This window comes from Juglans regia, chromosome 16, assembly GCF_001411555.2.
Source record: "Juglans regia cultivar Chandler chromosome 16, Walnut 2.0, whole genome shotgun sequence".
Lineage (NCBI taxonomy): Eukaryota > Viridiplantae > Streptophyta > Magnoliopsida > Fagales > Juglandaceae > Juglans > Juglans regia.
In genome coordinates, this window is record NC_049916.1 from 23,698,864 (window position 1) to 23,715,763 (window position 16,900).

General features: G+C 35.9%; 3 protein-coding genes across 3 annotated transcripts; all 3 read left to right on the top strand.

Annotated features, from left to right (window-relative positions):
• The first annotated feature begins 490 nt into the window (after positions 1-490).
• Positions 491-4,481, top strand: LOC109006633 (rop guanine nucleotide exchange factor 1-like). Its single transcript, XM_018985981.2, has 5 exons — positions 491-1,052; positions 1,462-1,578; positions 1,680-2,212; positions 2,851-3,204; positions 3,829-4,481. Exons 1-5 carry the CDS (start codon positions 761-763, stop codon positions 4,258-4,260), a joined length of 1,728 nt encoding a protein of 575 aa, XP_018841526.1. The 5' UTR covers positions 491-760; the 3' UTR covers positions 4,261-4,481.
• Positions 4,482-6,811: 2,330 nt separating this feature from the next.
• LOC109006634 (heterodimeric geranylgeranyl pyrophosphate synthase small subunit, chloroplastic-like) lies at positions 6,812-8,998 on the top strand. Its single transcript, XM_018985982.2, has 2 exons — positions 6,812-7,319; positions 8,060-8,998. Exons 1-2 carry the CDS (start codon positions 6,984-6,986, stop codon positions 8,720-8,722), a joined length of 999 nt encoding a protein of 332 aa, XP_018841527.1. The 5' UTR covers positions 6,812-6,983; the 3' UTR covers positions 8,723-8,998.
• A 3,711-nt stretch (positions 8,999-12,709) lies between these two features.
• LOC109006632 (F-box/LRR-repeat protein 10-like) lies at positions 12,710-16,464 on the top strand. The gene is made up of 4 exons (XM_018985980.2): positions 12,710-12,934; positions 13,259-13,467; positions 13,787-13,880; positions 14,830-16,464. The coding sequence occupies exons 1-4, from the start codon at positions 12,761-12,763 to the stop codon at positions 16,138-16,140; spliced, it is 1,788 nt and encodes a 595-aa protein (XP_018841525.1). The 5' UTR covers positions 12,710-12,760; the 3' UTR covers positions 16,141-16,464.
• Positions 16,465-16,900: the final 436 nt, after the last annotated feature.

A 16,900-nucleotide genomic window follows, 5' to 3' on the forward strand; every position in this document is an offset into this window, starting at 1 on the left:
AAAGGTTTTATTCACAAATCGTTCATGCTAAATGTAACTGAATACTATAATAAAATGTAAAATAAATTTAAAAATAAATGATCCATTAGAAATATTTTTAAACTACTTTTTTTTTAAATTTTACATAAAAATAAATTTTACAAAATCCATTAGAGATACTCTGTTGAGTGAAGTGTTACATTAACAAAGAAATGACAAAACTTTTAGAACTTGATATATTCAACGTATTATTAATATAATTTGCGGGCGTAAGTAGTGTCTATTTGATATAGAATATTTGAATTGCTTTCTTGTTCAATTTGACATAAAATTAATAAAATTTTATTTATTTTAAATCTTATTACGAGAAATCTCAAAATAATCAAAAGAAAAACAGTACTCGTGAAAAAAACTAAAAAAAAGGAAAAAAAACTACTGGCGACAGCATTTGCAGTGCAGTAACATGCCGTAGTAGCATTTGAGGGAGAAATAGAGAGAGAAAATTAATTTAATAGAGAGAGAGGGGAAAAAGACAGAGAAAGAGTACGTTGGGAGTAAACCTCTTGGGAGAGCTTTATTATCTGCTGCCTTTTCCTTTTCCTCTTCCTCAATTATCATCGTCATCGTCTTCTTCGCCTCCCCACTTCTAACTACGCCACTCTTTTCTTTGGAGGTTTCGTTTGGTTTTCTCTTAATCGGCTACGCTGCTTCCCATCTTAGTATATGTGCGCCTGACTGCTTCACATCCGTACGTGGTGAGCGTCCGATCTCCGTAGTCCAAATGGGGAGCGTGTCGGAGGAAGAAGAGGACAGGTACGGCTCCGACCAGGAGCAGAGCGAGCGATGCGGGAGTTACAGCTTGAGCGCTGACGTCAGCGAGTCCGAGAGCTGCAGTAGCTTCTCGTCTCGGCGGTTCGACGCTGAGGTCGGTGCTTCCAGCTCCATGACTTCTTCCCCCCGTCCCGCTGCCGGGAATTTCGGCTTCACGGCGCCGATGATGCTGCCTGTGATTGGAGGCAAGGATGTGGTGTTTTGGGATCAGAAGCCTGAGAAACGGGAAACTGATTTTTCAGGTACTTTATTTATGTTGCAGTACTGTTGGTAATTTTTGCACATTTTGACTCTTAATTCGGTACTAGACTGAGACATTGAATGACTTATTTGTGCTTAATTTTTTACTTAGTTTAATTATTTGAGTAGTTTTTAGTTATCGCTTTCTTAAGCTTCTGTTTGGTTCCTAAATCAAGAAGAAATTCAATATATATATTTTTGCGGATCCACTGTTAAGTGAGAAAAAATTATGGAAAATGTGGTTTCAAATTCGTTTCTGTGTTTTGTTTTCTTTTATACCGAGTTTGCTCCAGTTTCTCTATGACCAAGTAGGGATTATACCGTGTATGGGTAATTTGAGACCCAAGTCTATATACTTTTAGGACTTAAAATATATTGATTTTCTTTCATTTTTTTCATTTTTTTGAACAGAGGTTGAGATGATGAAGGAGAGATTTGCGAAGCTTCTTCTCGGAGAAGATATGTCTGGAGGAGGGAAAGGGGTGTGCACTGCCCTCGCAATCTCAAATGCCATTACCAATCTCTCTGGTATGTCTGCTGCCTCCACTTCCATTATATTATTGGAGCTGTTCCCTAGTAATATTTTTGGTTTTATTCGTGATAAACTTTGATTTCGATTGTCATGGCAGCTACTGTGTTTGGTGAATTGTGGAGGTTAGAGCCACTGGCGCTGCAGAAGAAGGCAATGTGGCGCCGAGAGATGGAGCTGCTCTTATGCATAAGCGATTCCATAGTTGAACTCGTGCCTTCAATACAACAGTTCCCTGGTGGAGGCACATACGAAGTCATGGCGACAAGGCCACGCTCGGATTTGTACATGAATCTACCTGCACTTAAAAAGCTTGATGCAATGCTGCTTAGTATGCTTGATGGGTTTTGTGATACCGAATTTTGGTACGTTGATAGGGGGATAGTTGTGGGTGAAACAAATGATTGTGATGCTATTAGATCCTGTGGTGGTAGGCCTTCAGTTCGGCAGGAAGAGAAGTGGTGGCTGCCCTGTCCAAAAGTACAGCCATGTGGGCTGTCTGAAGATGCAAGGAAGAGATTGCAACAGTGTAGGGATTGTGCAAACCAGATACTGAAGGCGGCCTTGGCAATTAATAGTAGCGTGCTAGCTGAGATGGAGATTCCCAGTGCTTACTTGGAGACTTTACCCAAGGTATGGGTTTCCACGGTGTGAATTTATGCTGTTAACGTGACACAGCTTAGTACCAGATTTGCTAGCACGTATTTCACTGGTATTACACAGGTCTAGAGTTTAACTGAGTAAAAGGCATATTGCATTTGCATGGTATCCTGAGTCAGCTTTTGTAAAGATATAAAATAAAAACCTATCTCTTCTCATCAGCTTAAACTTTGGGACAAGTGATGATTTCACATAGTATCAGAGCAGAGGTCTTGAGTTCGAATCTTAACTCTACACTCAATTAAATTGAATACTTCACTCGTTGAGCCCACTCATTGAAGGGGAGTTTGACCTACACGTGAGGGGAATTGTTCAGATATAAAATAAAAATTCTCATCAGCTTAAGTTTTTGGAACTAGTGGTGATTTCACAGCATTACAAGTTCATCATCATGAAAAATAGATGGCTAGAATTCTAAGATTTTAAATGATTTCTTTATCTTATTTTACAGTTGAATTAGATTTGACATATCATATCATTTGTACATTCATAATCTCTCTCGATCTTTTGAAATTACTGACTCGTTGCATGCATGAACAGCAGATATTCAATGTCTCTGATATATCTTAATATATCTTTTTATTCCTTTTGTGGTTTGAGTGCCATTGCAGAGTGGAAAAACATGTCTTGGTGAAATAATTCATCGCTACATAACTGCTGATCAGTTCTCATCAGAATGTCTACTTGATTGCTTGGACCTTTCATCTGAGCATCATACTCTGGAGATAGCTAACAGGATAGAGGCAGCAATCCATTTCTGGAAGCAAAAGGACCAGAGGAAACACAAAAATCGCATGAAATCTAGGCGCTCATCTTGGGGTGGCAAAGTCAAGGGCCTAGTAGCTGATGCTGATAAGAATATTTTTTTGGCCCAAAGAGCAGAGACCCTCTTACAGAGCTTGAGGCTTCGTTTCCCTGGCCTCCCACAAACTGCACTGGATATGAACAAGATCCAATACAATAAGGTATTATGCTCTCATAACCTTTTTATAATCTAGAAATTTTGGTAAACACAAGCACAAACCACATTACTTTGCTTACTGATGCCATAAAAGTGTTGACCTACTCTTTTGGCATGTTCACAAGAAATATGCTCTGTTGTTGGGTTGTCCATACGTTGTAACTCAAATGGTGCAATGGGGATGTGGGGCTTCTTGGAAATTTAGGGTCATTGTTATCTGGAGACTTGGTACATCCTTCTGCCAGTACATACTTCCAACTATATAGTCTAGCATATTTCATATTCACAACATTTGTGCCCTGTACGGGCAAGTAGTTTGAGAGACAACAATAGTGAACACTATCTACGCATAATCTTGTTCAGAAAGGGAGAGATGGGGACAGGATTTCTTGGTCTAGGAAGTCTCCTACTTTCGTTATAGTCCTAGTGGTAAACCATTCAAGTCTGTACGCATGTTTTAGGTGATGGATGGGAATTTTGTCTGTAGTTCCTTTGTCTACACTTCGTCTGTTGAAGAAACTTCCCAATTGCCTTTACAATGGCTATGGCCGTGTAGTGTTTTTCTTTACAAAGATCATAGGAAATTTCCAGTGACGCAAGTCATTTAAACGTTTTCTTTTTTTGGCAGGATGTTGGGCAGTCAATTCTTGAAAGCTACTCAAGGGTGATGGAAAGCTTGGCATTTAACATAATAGCCAGGATAGATGACGTCCTCTATGTAGATGATGCGACCAAGCAATGTGCTACAGAAGAATCGATGTCCATCTTCAACAGGGGAGGTCTAGGGGGTCTTCCTATTCAGAAACGACTGTCTCCTAGCCCCTTCTCGATCCACCAGTCCCCATATGGCTCGCCATTTGCAACTCCAACCTTCTGTTCTTCCACTCCAGTAATGGGAAGCCCTGGGAGAGATTCTTCCTCTCTTAGGAGGACCACTCTCAAGGAGCCAACCGAGCTGCAATCAGAAAAAATGGTTGCTGCCGATTTTGAAAGGGTTTGGTCATATGCTGGGAACCTCAGTGCAAGAAGGGTTCCCGGAACTGCACCGGAGCGAGATTGAGTCCAATTTATTTAACTGAAACTAACAAAGAAGTTTGTACGTAGACCTGGTCTTGAACTGGAAGCCATGAGGCAGTGAGAATAACAAATATTTGAGGGGGGGTGTAAGATTGTATATTCTTAGCAATACAATTAGGATGGTTTAAAGTTTTGACATTAGATCATGGCTTTTCATCAGGTACGGTGATGGGTGAAAAGAGAGAAGATTATTATTTGCTTTTATATATTTGCAAGGCTCCCCTAGGTTCTCTTTTTCCACTCAAAATCAAATAGCTGACGCAATGCAAACGGCTTAGGTTCTTAATTTTTATCACAGCTTTCATGTTATATATCCTTTTGCACATCTCAATGCTAAGGATTTCGAGTGAGGAAGAATCACTGCTTCTGCCTCTTAAAGAGTCTATTTGCTCAAGAGGAGCCTGCCTTTCCTCTAGGTCTCAGCTAGCTACCCCTGGACTAACACAAACTCATCCCAGTTCATTCATATCATATTTTTATTTATATTAGTCATTGAATTTATACTGTATAATATTTTATACATGACATTATATGCTTGAATTGCATTATATATAGTCATTAATATTTTTTTGTCAATATTAAAATAACCAATTCAATTTGTTGAATTACCCAATTGCTTACCCAATTGGGCAATTTATTAAGGTTAGTTTGGATAGTGAGTTGAGATGGTTTATGAATAATAGTGAGATAATTTGTGAATAGTAGTGAAATAGTTTGAGTTAAAATATTTTTAAAACTTTGAGTATTTGAGGTTAAATGATTTTTCACTATTATTTTTTTATCTAGGTTAGTTTTTACAATTTAAATGTGGAGGGAGACATTACAACCACATTAGTATCAGTATACAAGAGACATTGTGAATATTAAAAAAATATATGGGGATAGTACAAATTTATTGGTAGTTGAAAGATGCAAATATATATATATATATATATATATATATTAAAAATGAGTAAAAAAACATTTAAATGATATAGAAAAATAATAAATAAGCTATCGTAGATTACGTTTAAAAAATCATTAGCTAAAATAAATAAACTAACTTTTGGTTAGTTATTATGAATAGCAATTTAGATAGGAATGCTCTATTAACCAATTTAATAAATAAGAAAATTATTTGAGATTGGTGTTCCGTTAAATTCAATTGCTTTCAATTGAGTTGTTTAGATAAGTGGTTTGTAAATATAAAATTATTATAAAATATTAAACCAGATAACGTTTCGACCCAACTCATATAAACTTAAATAACTTTACATATATATATATATATTCTCTTTATAATATCATTTTAACTTTATAAATATAATATTTTAGATTTTTCGAAGATAAAGGATGGTTATGTTCCTTTTTTTTTTTAAATGAAGATGGTTATGTTCAATGTTTTGAAAATCGTTTCGTACTGGCCGGTACGGCCGGTATTTGCCGTATCGGCCATTGGGCCGGTACAAGTATTACTTGTATTTCATACCGGCCGAAATACCGGCCGTTTCGACCTATGTTTCGTCCTATACCGGCCGATATTTTGACTTTCATTTTTTTTTTTAATTTTTTTAAACTACAAGCTCATTTTTTTACCCCCAATTCATATTAGACTATTTATAATTTATATATATGTATTTATATATAATTTATTTATATGTAGACTATTATTTTGGAATATAATTTTGAAATATAATTTATTTATATATTGACTATCCCGAAATGTTATCCTGAAACGCTATCCCGAAACAGAACCGGTACCGAAATATTTCGTTCCAGTGCCTTGACCGGTACAGCGTCCAATACGATATTCAAAACATTGGTTATGTTCCTAATTCAATATCCATTATTTGATATGAATTCTTATGAATATAATAGTCCATGTATGCATATATTAATTATTTAAAAGCTATTGATAAAATCTCAATTTATTTATTAAAATTTAAAGATAAAATTACAATATGTAATTTAAAGAAAAATATTATTCTCAAGTCGGTGTGTTGAGTACATCTATTAAATTTCTTATACGATATAATTTAATTTAAAAAATAAATTTTAAATTTTAGATTTTAAAAATTGAATATTATCGTTTAAGTGATGTAGATGGTAAGTTACACATGCGAGCTCGAGAATAAAATAACTCATAATTTAAATTAATTCATCTAAATCAAATAATGCATCATGAATATGTGTGGTGTAAAAATATTTAAATAGAATTATTTTATATTTTATATAAAGTTATTTTATTATTAAGTCAGTGTATACATTCTCACGTACACATTATTTAAATGATAAAATTTAATTTAAAATTTTAAAATTTTTATTTCAAATTAAATAAATACTTTATTACCCCACTTATAAATAAAATTTTTTTTTTATGTAATTTTTTTTTTTTTTTTTGGTAAATTTATTTTATGTAACTTGAATTTAACTGGCGTTACAATAAAAAATAATTGATTATAACTGATCATGATTTGATTAAAAAAAAAAAAAAAACCTTTTCGTGAGTCATGACAACTCGTTCCAAGATATAATTGTCCGTGGGCCAGCACTCACTCTCAGGCCTTTACTGCAGTAGCTCAACCTCCAAACTTGACTGACATTTACACCGTTCAAATCCCACGGAGAAGAAGCAGAGTCCCATTGATAGACAGATAAAGATACTTCGATACAGAGAACGAGCTGTTAAGGATAGTGAAAGAGGGAGAAAAAAAGGCTAAGAAAACAATGGTATTCTCGACTCTAATACCATCCGCATCCCATCTCTACCTGCCTAGAAGAATGCCCACAAACCTTAAATCGTCCCCAATTCGCTGCTATTCTTCTTCGGTTTCGACCCAGTTCGATCTGAAGGGATACTGGACAACCTTAATTGGGGAAATAAACCAGAAGCTGGACGAGGCGATTCAAGTGCAGTACCCGGAGAAGATCTACGAGGCCATGCGGTACTCCGTGCTGGCCAAGGGGGCAAAGCGGGCCCCACCGGTCATGTGCGTCGCCGCCTGCGAGCTCTTCGGTGGTAACCGCCTCGCCGCATTTCCCACGGCCTGCGCCCTCGAAATGGTTATGTTTTCTCTTATGTTTCGTTTTTATATTTCTTCTCATTCCACGTTTAATTTACATGTCTTAAAGATAATTGGCGTCGGGATTTTTGCTTGTGGAATCAAAGAAAGTACTTTCCCGATTTGGATATAGTTGCCTCAGTCGGATGCCTTATTATGTTCTGTTTTTTTTCTCTTTTTCTTTTTAAGAAAAAAAAAACTAGCAATTCGTTTTTTTCTATTTTCTAATGACATTTGGTTTTCCAGAAATCAATGTTTTGGCCAAGACCAAAACCAGCTAGTTTGAGAATCTGTACAAGAAACCTTACTAGAACCCCTGTCCGGGCCGTATTTGTTTGTTGAAACCTACATAAAAAAACTAATTGTGATTGTGGAATCTTACTTGAAACCCTGTCCGGGCTGGGTTTGTCTGAGGCCTTGTTTGTTGACTAAATCGGATTTGACTAGAATTAAGTGCTTGATTTCCACTTGAAAGGCATTTAAATTTGTGAATTCTAAATTCCAATATCAAAGGAAGTAATTCAAAATTTGGAGTCAGTGAACTCTAAATTCCAATCTTAATGCCTTTCGTACATGAAAGCAACAAAACTATGGACTTTGGGTTTTTTACAAGGCACAAATCCTTAGAAGCAGCGAAGCAATATTCAACATATAGTTTACATAGTTGTTCTTTCTCAGCGTAACAGTAATATATACCTACTTAATGAAAATTTTAATTCATTTCTTTTGGTTGGTAAACAGGTTCATGCAGCTTCATTGATACACGATGACCTTCCTTGTATGGATGATGACCCTTCACGCCGAGGACTGCCCTCAAACCACACAATCTATGGTACTGACATGGCTATCCTTGCAGGGGATGCCCTCTTCCCCCTTGGCTTTCGTCACATTGTCTCCCACACACCTTCTGACCTTGTGCCTGATGCCCGTCTCCTTCGAGTGATCACAGAGATTGCCCGAGCAGTAGGATCAACTGGCATGGCCGCTGGGCAGTTCCTTGACCTCGAGGGCGGGCCCAATGCTGTTGAGTTTGTGCAAGAAAAGAAGTTTGGGGAAATGGGTGAGTGCTCAGCAGCATGTGGAGGGCTACTAGCTGGTGCTGAAGATGAGGAAATACAGAGATTGAGGCGGTATGGGAGGGCTGTTGGGGTGTTGTATCAGGTAGTAGATGAAGTTTTGAAAGAGAAAATGAAGAACAAGGAAAAGGAAGAGGCAGAGAAGAAGGGGAAGAGTTATGTGGGATTATATGGGGTTGAGAAGGCAATGGAGGTGGCAGAGGAGCTAAGGACAAAGGCCAAGAAGGAATTGGATGGGTTTGAGAAGTATGGTGAAAGTGTGGTACCTCTTTATAGCTTTGTGGATTATGCTATTGATAGAGGTTTTAGTGTTGGTGATGCAAGTTAGTGATGGAATTCAGGCCGCTGAATTTGGCTTACCTGAGGACGCCAAGATTTCCACCGGTACTCAGTTGTGAATCATTGTTGGTATTTGGCCTCACAGCGTCTGAGTTTCCTTTGTTCCTTTTCTTTTCTTTTTTTCCCCTTCCTCAATATGCATTAGAGTTGTTTGGCGTCTGGTGACAGCAAAAGTCCAAATAAAGAATAAAGGGATAAAAACAAGGAATTCAAGACTGATAAATCCTTGCTTTGAAGTTCGAGTAGTCTGATTTCTTCTCCTTCCTATACTTTGTGCCATACAAACTTAAAAGTATTGCAACGAATCTTGTTCACACACTGACACAAGACATCCATACTTCCATAGTAACCTTGCCAAAGGAATAGCTTACGAGGATATTTGACATATATCACTTTCATTTATTTAATGATATTTTTAGACAAGTTTCAAAATTATACAGTTATTAAATAAAGAAGGGGTAAAAATTGTTTGAGTTAATCTTCCAACCGGTCAACCTATCTATCTCCAAATAATAGCCCTCCGATGGGTGAGTTTCGCGTTGCCTCCTCACTTTATATGCCATGTGCCCCCAATGCATGAGATCACGCACATTGACTCATCTCTCATCCCCTCTCCATTCTCTCCCACATAACCCAAACGTCAAATCCAGCTTATGGATCTCCCCATCTCCGCCACTCTCTTCGCCTCCTCTCTCCTTCGTTGCACGAGGAACGCAACCCTCTCTGCCACTCTCTGCTCCCCCCTCTCTCCTCCGTTGCTCTTGACCCACGCTGCTGATTCTTGCACGAAAGTAGTACATAATTTACATGTCATTAGCCGTAGTTCATTTTATGGACTAGATATTAAAGGTGGTAGTTTTTGCAATGTAGAGAATTTCAGGCATTTTGCAGTCACAGGTGCCGTCAGAAACAGATTAGCCTCGACATGAAAGAACAATATTAGTGTGAGAAGCAAATCAACATAGATGAGAAAAAGAAATTATGAGATTCTTGTACACTTAATTTACTCGGTCGTGTCAAAACTATTTGGATTCTCATCATGTTTAAGCATATCTTTTAATATTATGGCACAGGCACTTGCTTTAGGATCAAAAGTTCTATATATATGTCACCAATTAATGGAATAAACTAACAATACATTTTTGAGTTTTGAGTTTTGATCTTCGAAATAAGTAAAGACATTTAATTTCCCATTTGAATATATATGTTCAGAATACTCTTTCATACAAACACAGAGCACATCGATCACGATCATATCCCATCAAATCTTAAAAACATACAACCAACAAAAAGAATGCATGAAAATTTTACAAGGATAAATACTTTACCAAGAAACAAACAAAAAGAGATAACTATTACTCCATACCTATTTTGGAATACTTAGGCAATGGATACTTTGAGAGAGAAGAGCTTTGAGGGAACGCGAGGTTGAAAGCAAAGTTTTGAAATCCGTTTTGGTGACTGTTTCAATTGAGGTATTGGAACTGAATATTTCGATACTGACATGTATCGGTGTACCGTTTCGAGATAGTCGTTATATAAATTTATATATATATATAAACATTATATTACAAAATAATATCAATACAAGTTTTTAAAATATATATATATATATACTCAATAATAAATTTAAATATAAATCTTTAAAATATACATATTTAAAATCTGAAAAGCTATGTTTTAAAAATATACATTATTCATTTTCTCTCAGCCTGAGTTCATTTTTCACTTCCTCCGTATAAAGAACAAAGAGACTCTTTTTATAAAAACAAAAATTAATCCCCAGCACAAAAAGTGCATTGAGTTCCGTTGCAGGTCATTGTCTTTTTACAAAGGTCATTGCCTTTTTCTTCGTTTCAACAGTAGGCTGAGTGAACATCATGCAAAAAGCTGTCGTTTCATCAGTTAGACTGTTGCATGAAAAATGAATAAAAAAGGTTAAAATTTTTATGTTATAGCATTTCAGACCGGAATGGGCATTTCGGCCGGACACCGAAATCCTGCCGGAATTGACCGAAAGCTTAAACGGCCGGAATTTAATTTGGAGTGAAATATCCACCTTCACCGTGCCGATTACTGTACTGATATGGTAAATTCTAGTCATTTCGGTCGAAACGGAACGAAAATTAATAAATTAGTTGAAAGATGAAGTCAACTGTAGAGATGAGTGACGATGGAGATGGTGGGCGACGACGACAAGAGAAGAGAGGTGATTATGTTGAAGTGAAACGTGAGGAATGTAGTGGGGCTTAGCATTGTCATTGGTTTCGGCCTCGTTTGTATTCGTAACTCGCCTCAATTCATCTCATCTCATCATTACAATTTTCTCAAATTCTCACATAAAATATAATAAACAATTCAACTTTTTCAAATTTCGAAACAACTTTCCCAAATTTTCATACAAAATATAATAAATAATTCAACTTTTATTTTACTATTCACAAATCATCTCAACACATCTCTGAATCCAAATCACTCCGAAGATTAAATTCATCTTCAAAATTTAATGAAAAATACATATTTTTTATAAATTTAAAACCTCCATATCCATAACCTCACATTGGATTAGCCATTAGATTCATCAAAATAATAATATAATATTAGTTAATAATAATATTTTTAATTTTTTCTTTCATATTTTACAATTATACTAATTATATGTTAATTAATAATTTAATTTGATACTTAAATTATTATTTATCAATTAATTTTTTTTCCTCAACCTAATTATCCAACAAACACATTTCCCTGCTGGTCGAGCTATCTATCTCTTCCTCTCCCTGCCGGTCGAGCTAGCTTTTGACAATCCTTCTTCTATCCAATAATCATATATATAAATTACAATGCATAATTTTTATATAGTTTTGTAATTTTTATTCACTTTTAGACTTAATATATTTATTTGAGACGTAGAAAAATATTAAATTTATAAAGCGGATTGTTTGAAAAATTAGGAATTCATGTGAGTTGAGTAAAAGTATAATGCACAATTTTCTATTTCGTTTTGTTTTTAGCTTCACTTATCAAAACGACAATATTTAGCCAGTCTTAATACACATTCATTTAACATGGTCCAGCCGCCAACATTCAAATAAGCATAAAATAATCCAGATAGCTATGAACAATAGGTTTTCAAATTTGAAAATGAAAAAGAACGTCCTGTAGTTCAAAGTTTCATATTTGTGTATATGGTGAATCCAATGCAATGATTTTAAAGTCAACTTCATCAAAATTTGAAGATTTGACTCATTTGATGAGTCCAATACTAATGTTCTTACGAATATGTGGTTCTGCAGATTAGATATTCCAGTGTGATGCACCTCCTTTGGCTTAATATGAAATATGTGACATGTTGAAATTTTATTGGTGTCTATCTGTTAAGCCTCAACAGCAGCCCTACCGGTTCAAATCGGAACTGAAATTGTTTCGATCCAAAACTCTGTGAAGAGACGGGACGACACAATATGGTAGAAAAGAAGTCTCCAAGTCCACCCAAAGTCGGTGCTCGAACGGCTAGTTTGCACTGTTGGAGTGTTTCGCAATTCTGTGAATAACAATAAAATAATTTAAGTTAAAATATTAGATTAAATTTTAAAAAATAAAAGAGAAAAATTAATATTATTAAATATTATTTTTATTTAATTTTTAAAATAATTATTTTTATTTTTAATTTTATTTTAAAATTTATAATAATTAAGTATTAATTAGACAAACAAATGTTTGAGTATATCTTAGATTAAAATTGTTAAAAATATTAAAAAATCTCCAGAATTTCTGTCTCATTGTCCAAAATATTTTTAAGTTAGGTTGAGGTGAGAGGAGATTATTTTATGTCAAAGTTAAAAGTGAATAAAATATTATTTTTGTAATATTATTAATATTTTGATATTTAAAAATATTAAATTTTATATAAAAATTTTAAAAAATGAGATGGGAAGAGTATTAATAAATCCAAACCGGGCCTTAAGCATTCGATACAGTGCCAGACATGTAACCCAGACCCAGCGATCGAAACCCAAACCCGAGAATGGCGACCAGCGAAACCCGAGCGACGAGTCTGGATCTCCTGCCGCCGGCAATCCTCGCCACCATTATGACGAAGCTTGACGTTGGATCGATCTGCTGCGCTGCGTCCACGTGTACCGCCTTCAGGACCTGCGCCTCTCAGATCCTCTCCTTCCTCCCCACCTTCCACCTCGTCGTGAGTAACGTCCTCTCTCCTGATACCTCCTTAGAAGCCCTCTATTTGGATGCCGAGAATACGAGGGAAGATGGAGAAATAGAAGCCCTCTATTTTTGTCATTGTTATGCTTCTAAAATTGAAGGCAAAAAATTACAAGACAATCTTGCTTGGTGCTGAGAAAACGGAGAAATAAGATTTTAAAATTTATTTTATTTGTTTGTTTAATTTCAAAGTTACTGTATTTGGCATCAACTTTTTTTTTTCTCTTACATTTCCTTTTTCATTTATTATTAGCCAATTTAATTTTCGGTTAATTTTCTCCCTGGCGGATCGTTTTTGCAGGACATTGCTCCTTCAATAGATTTGCTGCGGCCTTTGTTGCAACCGTCAAACCCTTACCTGCGGAGCTTGAAGGTTGACTGCGATCGCCTTAGCGATTCTGCAATCGAGCTCTTGCTTCGTCCTCCATTGCACGAACTTTGTCTGCACAACTGCACTGATTTTAGCGGGAAACTGCTTTCTGAGATTGGCAGGAGATGCCGGGATCTAAGGTTTCGCTCTCTCCGATCAATCCAACCGATTTTTGTTTGGTGCTTGTAACCTAGCTATAGGATTTTAATTTATTGAATCTCTTTAAGTTGTATGGTTGAGATGACGAAATCTTAGCTACTTATTCTTTTCTTACAAAAAAAACAATCATTGTTAGTGCTTTAAGATTGGAATTAACCGAAAAATAATAATAATCTTAGAGGATGTTAATTCGTTAAAGAGACGTATACTTGATCTTTTGATTTATAATGGCATGGTTCAGAACCTGTTTCCTGCTTTTAAGTGGTGGGGTTGTTAGCTTTGGATGTTTAATTTCTTCAGGTCTCTCTGCTTGGGTTCAATGTCCGAATATAGAGTGCAGGCGATTGATATTTCTGATTTGAAGGAGTTGCTCCATGGTTGCACTCAGCTAGAAGTAAGGCTTAACTGCAAGAGTAATCAATAGATAATAGTTTTTTTTTTTTTACCTTTTCTGAATCAGTATAAAGAAAACAAGTCCGTGTATTATTATATATTCAAACTAAGATCAGGTCTTATATGAGTAAGGTTTCTATGAAATATGTGTAGTTAATAAAGATTAATTATTGGGAAGAAAATGAATTAATCAAGTATAATATTCATTCAGAACATGCAAGCATAATATATAAGAAATAGTTTTAAGTATCTTTATAAAGAAGGGGAAAATGTAGTTTTTTAACAGATTAAAGTAACTTGCAATCAGTGCAATTATTAGTAAATACTTGTTTATCAGTTTATGTATACCAGCTCGATGCCACAATCCCATTACTCTTTGTACGAGCCCTCATTTATCTTTATAGATATTGTCTTAGAAATAAGGGTGTAAATTACCACCATTTGGTTATTGACCTGGCTAAAATTTCGGATACAGAAAGGCTTGGTCGTTTTGATAAAATCCCCACTTCATTATCTCATACTGCATTGGATAATATGGATACTTATCATATCTTAGTAACTATTTCATTCCACATTCATGAAAGCTTTGTACTGAATGATTGGCTTGTGTTCACTACTCAGAAAGAAATTTGCACATACCTTATTTATTATGTCAGCTGCAATGCTATTGTGCATGGATGGAATGCACAATTCTCCTTCTTGGCCATTATCTGTTTTTTTGGGAGCCAGGGGGTGCAGAATAATAGACAAATTATATTTCCGTTCTTTATGCATTTCAGCACATTTGGACAATGCCATATACTGAAGTATTTTTGTAGATACTAGCATGCAGCCTAATCGGAGAAACTTAATCTCTCTTTCCATATTTACAGTACATGCATGCTGTGTCTGTGCCATTTTATTATTGTCTCATATGTGCCCTCTGATTTGTTTTATAACATTTTTGGTAGGCACTGAACCTGATGTTTGATGTTTCACTATTTCTTCATCATAACTCTGCTCAAGTTTGGGCTTTGGCATCTGAAAAACTCACTACTCTTGAGATCGGCTACATTCCTTCAGAAACGGTGACTGAGATGCTTAACCCAACTTTGGGACCCCATGAGTTGCCAAATCATATTCAACCATCCATATTGTCTAGCATTCAGAAATTGGGCCTATCGGTAGATTATATAACTGATGCCATGGTTAGTATGATATCTCAAGGTTTAGTCTCCTTAACCCATTTGGATCTTCGTGATTCACCATTAACTGAACCAGAAGTCGCACTTGACTTAACCAATGCTGGCCTTCAACAACTTAATCAGTATGGGAAACTGAAGCATCTCTCATTGGTCCGGCGCCAGGAGTTCATTGTTACATATTTCAGACGGGTAAATGATGTTGGAGTCCTCTTCATGGCTGATAAGTGTGCAAACATGGAAAGCATATGTCTTGGTGGCTTTTGTCGTGTTACAGACACAGGTTTCAAAACAATCTTGCATTCATGCTCCAGATTATACAAGCTTCGGGTGTCTCAGGGGACCCAGTTAACTGATCTTGTTTTTCATGACATCACTGCAACTTCCCTTACTTTGACACACGTTAGCTTGATATTTTGTAATCTTTTGACCAATCACGCAGTCATGAATTTGGTATTCAACAAGGATATTAGAGTTCTTGACTTGAGAAATTGCAAAAACCTTGGGGATGAAGCACTTCGAGCCATCAGCACTCTTTCTCAATTGAAGACTTTACTGTTGGATGGCTCTGATATAAGTGATGTTGGATTGTCATACTTGAGACGGGGGGTTATTGGTTCACTTGTTAGATTGTCCATTAGACGGTGCAAGCGACTTACAGATAAATGCATTTCTGCTTTATTTGATGGTTCCTGTAACATGGAATTGCGAGAATTGGACCTATCAAATATTCCTAACCTTTCTGATAATGGAATTTTGTTACTGGCAAAAAGTCGGGTTCCATTCTCTGAACTTCGAATGCGGTGTTGCCCACTCATAGGCGACACTGCTGTAATGGCATTAGCCTCAATGCAGGTTGATGAGGGCATATGGCATGGTAGCAGCTTGAGGTTGCTGGATCTATGCGACTGTGGTGGCATCACACAACTTGCATTCCATTGGTTAAAGAAACCTTACTTTCCAAGGTTGAGAAGGTTGGGAGTTAGGGGAAGCGTGAATAGAGACTTGGTAGATGCCTTATCTAGGAATAGACCATATTTGCATGTGGAATGCCATGGTGAGGAGCTGGAGGCTGATTGATGGGATCAATCGGATGGTTTGTGGTTTGTAAATGCTTGCTTGACTTATGATTAGGTGCATGACCATGTCGAGGTGAGAGTGAGCATGATGATGAAGAAATGTGGGATGCTGAAAACAATGTCTAATTAGTAGTGTACAAAAATAAGTTTTTTCTGTGTATTTTAGGCATTCCTGTGACATTATCTTTTGCTAATATTGTTAATATGTAGAGGTGTAACTCTTTAGAAAATTTGATTTCCTAACTCCACTGCTTCAATCATGTTCTTTGGAAATGCCTCATAATTTACTGGAAAATGTTTCAATGAAATTGTATTTAATCTATTATTTTATATGCTTGATTTGCCATCCTGCTAAAAGGGCTATTGAGGATGATAATGATGTTGGGAGATGAACTTTGTTTCTCTGGCTAATCCAAGTTCCATGTATATGCTGATGATCCATGATTCTTGAATCTTGACCTCTCCTCCCACAAACTCTGTTGCTAATGCTTCTCTATTTGTTAACGATTCTCACCTCACCTCAACTGAGGAGAATAAGGCATCGTTTGTTTTTTTCACAACTATTTTCAATTCATCTCGTCTATACAATTTTTTTCAATTCTCATATAAAATAAAATAAACAATTCAATTTTTTCAAATCTCAAAATAAAAATAATAATATTTTATTTCATTTTCAACTTTAATCTTAACTCATTTCATCTCATCTGAGAAAATAAACGAGGCCCGATAGTGATTCTCTTTTTTTCCATAATATACAAGTT

Coding starts and splice junctions, on each gene's coding strand:
- LOC109006633 (XM_018985981.2), top strand. CDS start 761: ATGGGGAGCGTGTCGGAGGAAGAAGAGGACAGGTACGGCTCCGACCAG. Junction 1,579..1,679: donor TGCCATTACCAATCTCTCTG/GTATGTCTGCTG, acceptor TTGTCATGGCAG/CTACTGTGTTTGGTGAATTG. Junction 2,213..2,850: donor ACTTGGAGACTTTACCCAAG/GTATGGGTTTCC, acceptor GTGCCATTGCAG/AGTGGAAAAACATGTCTTGG.
- LOC109006634 (XM_018985982.2), top strand. CDS start 6,984: ATGGTATTCTCGACTCTAATACCATCCGCATCCCATCTCTACCTGCCT. Junction 7,320..8,059: donor CGGCCTGCGCCCTCGAAATG/GTTATGTTTTCT, acceptor GTTGGTAAACAG/GTTCATGCAGCTTCATTGAT.
- LOC109006632 (XM_018985980.2), top strand. CDS start 12,761: ATGGCGACCAGCGAAACCCGAGCGACGAGTCTGGATCTCCTGCCGCCG. Junction 12,935..13,258: donor TCCCCACCTTCCACCTCGTC/GTGAGTAACGTC, acceptor TCGTTTTTGCAG/GACATTGCTCCTTCAATAGA. Junction 13,881..14,829: donor ATGGTTGCACTCAGCTAGAA/GTAAGGCTTAAC, acceptor CATTTTTGGTAG/GCACTGAACCTGATGTTTGA.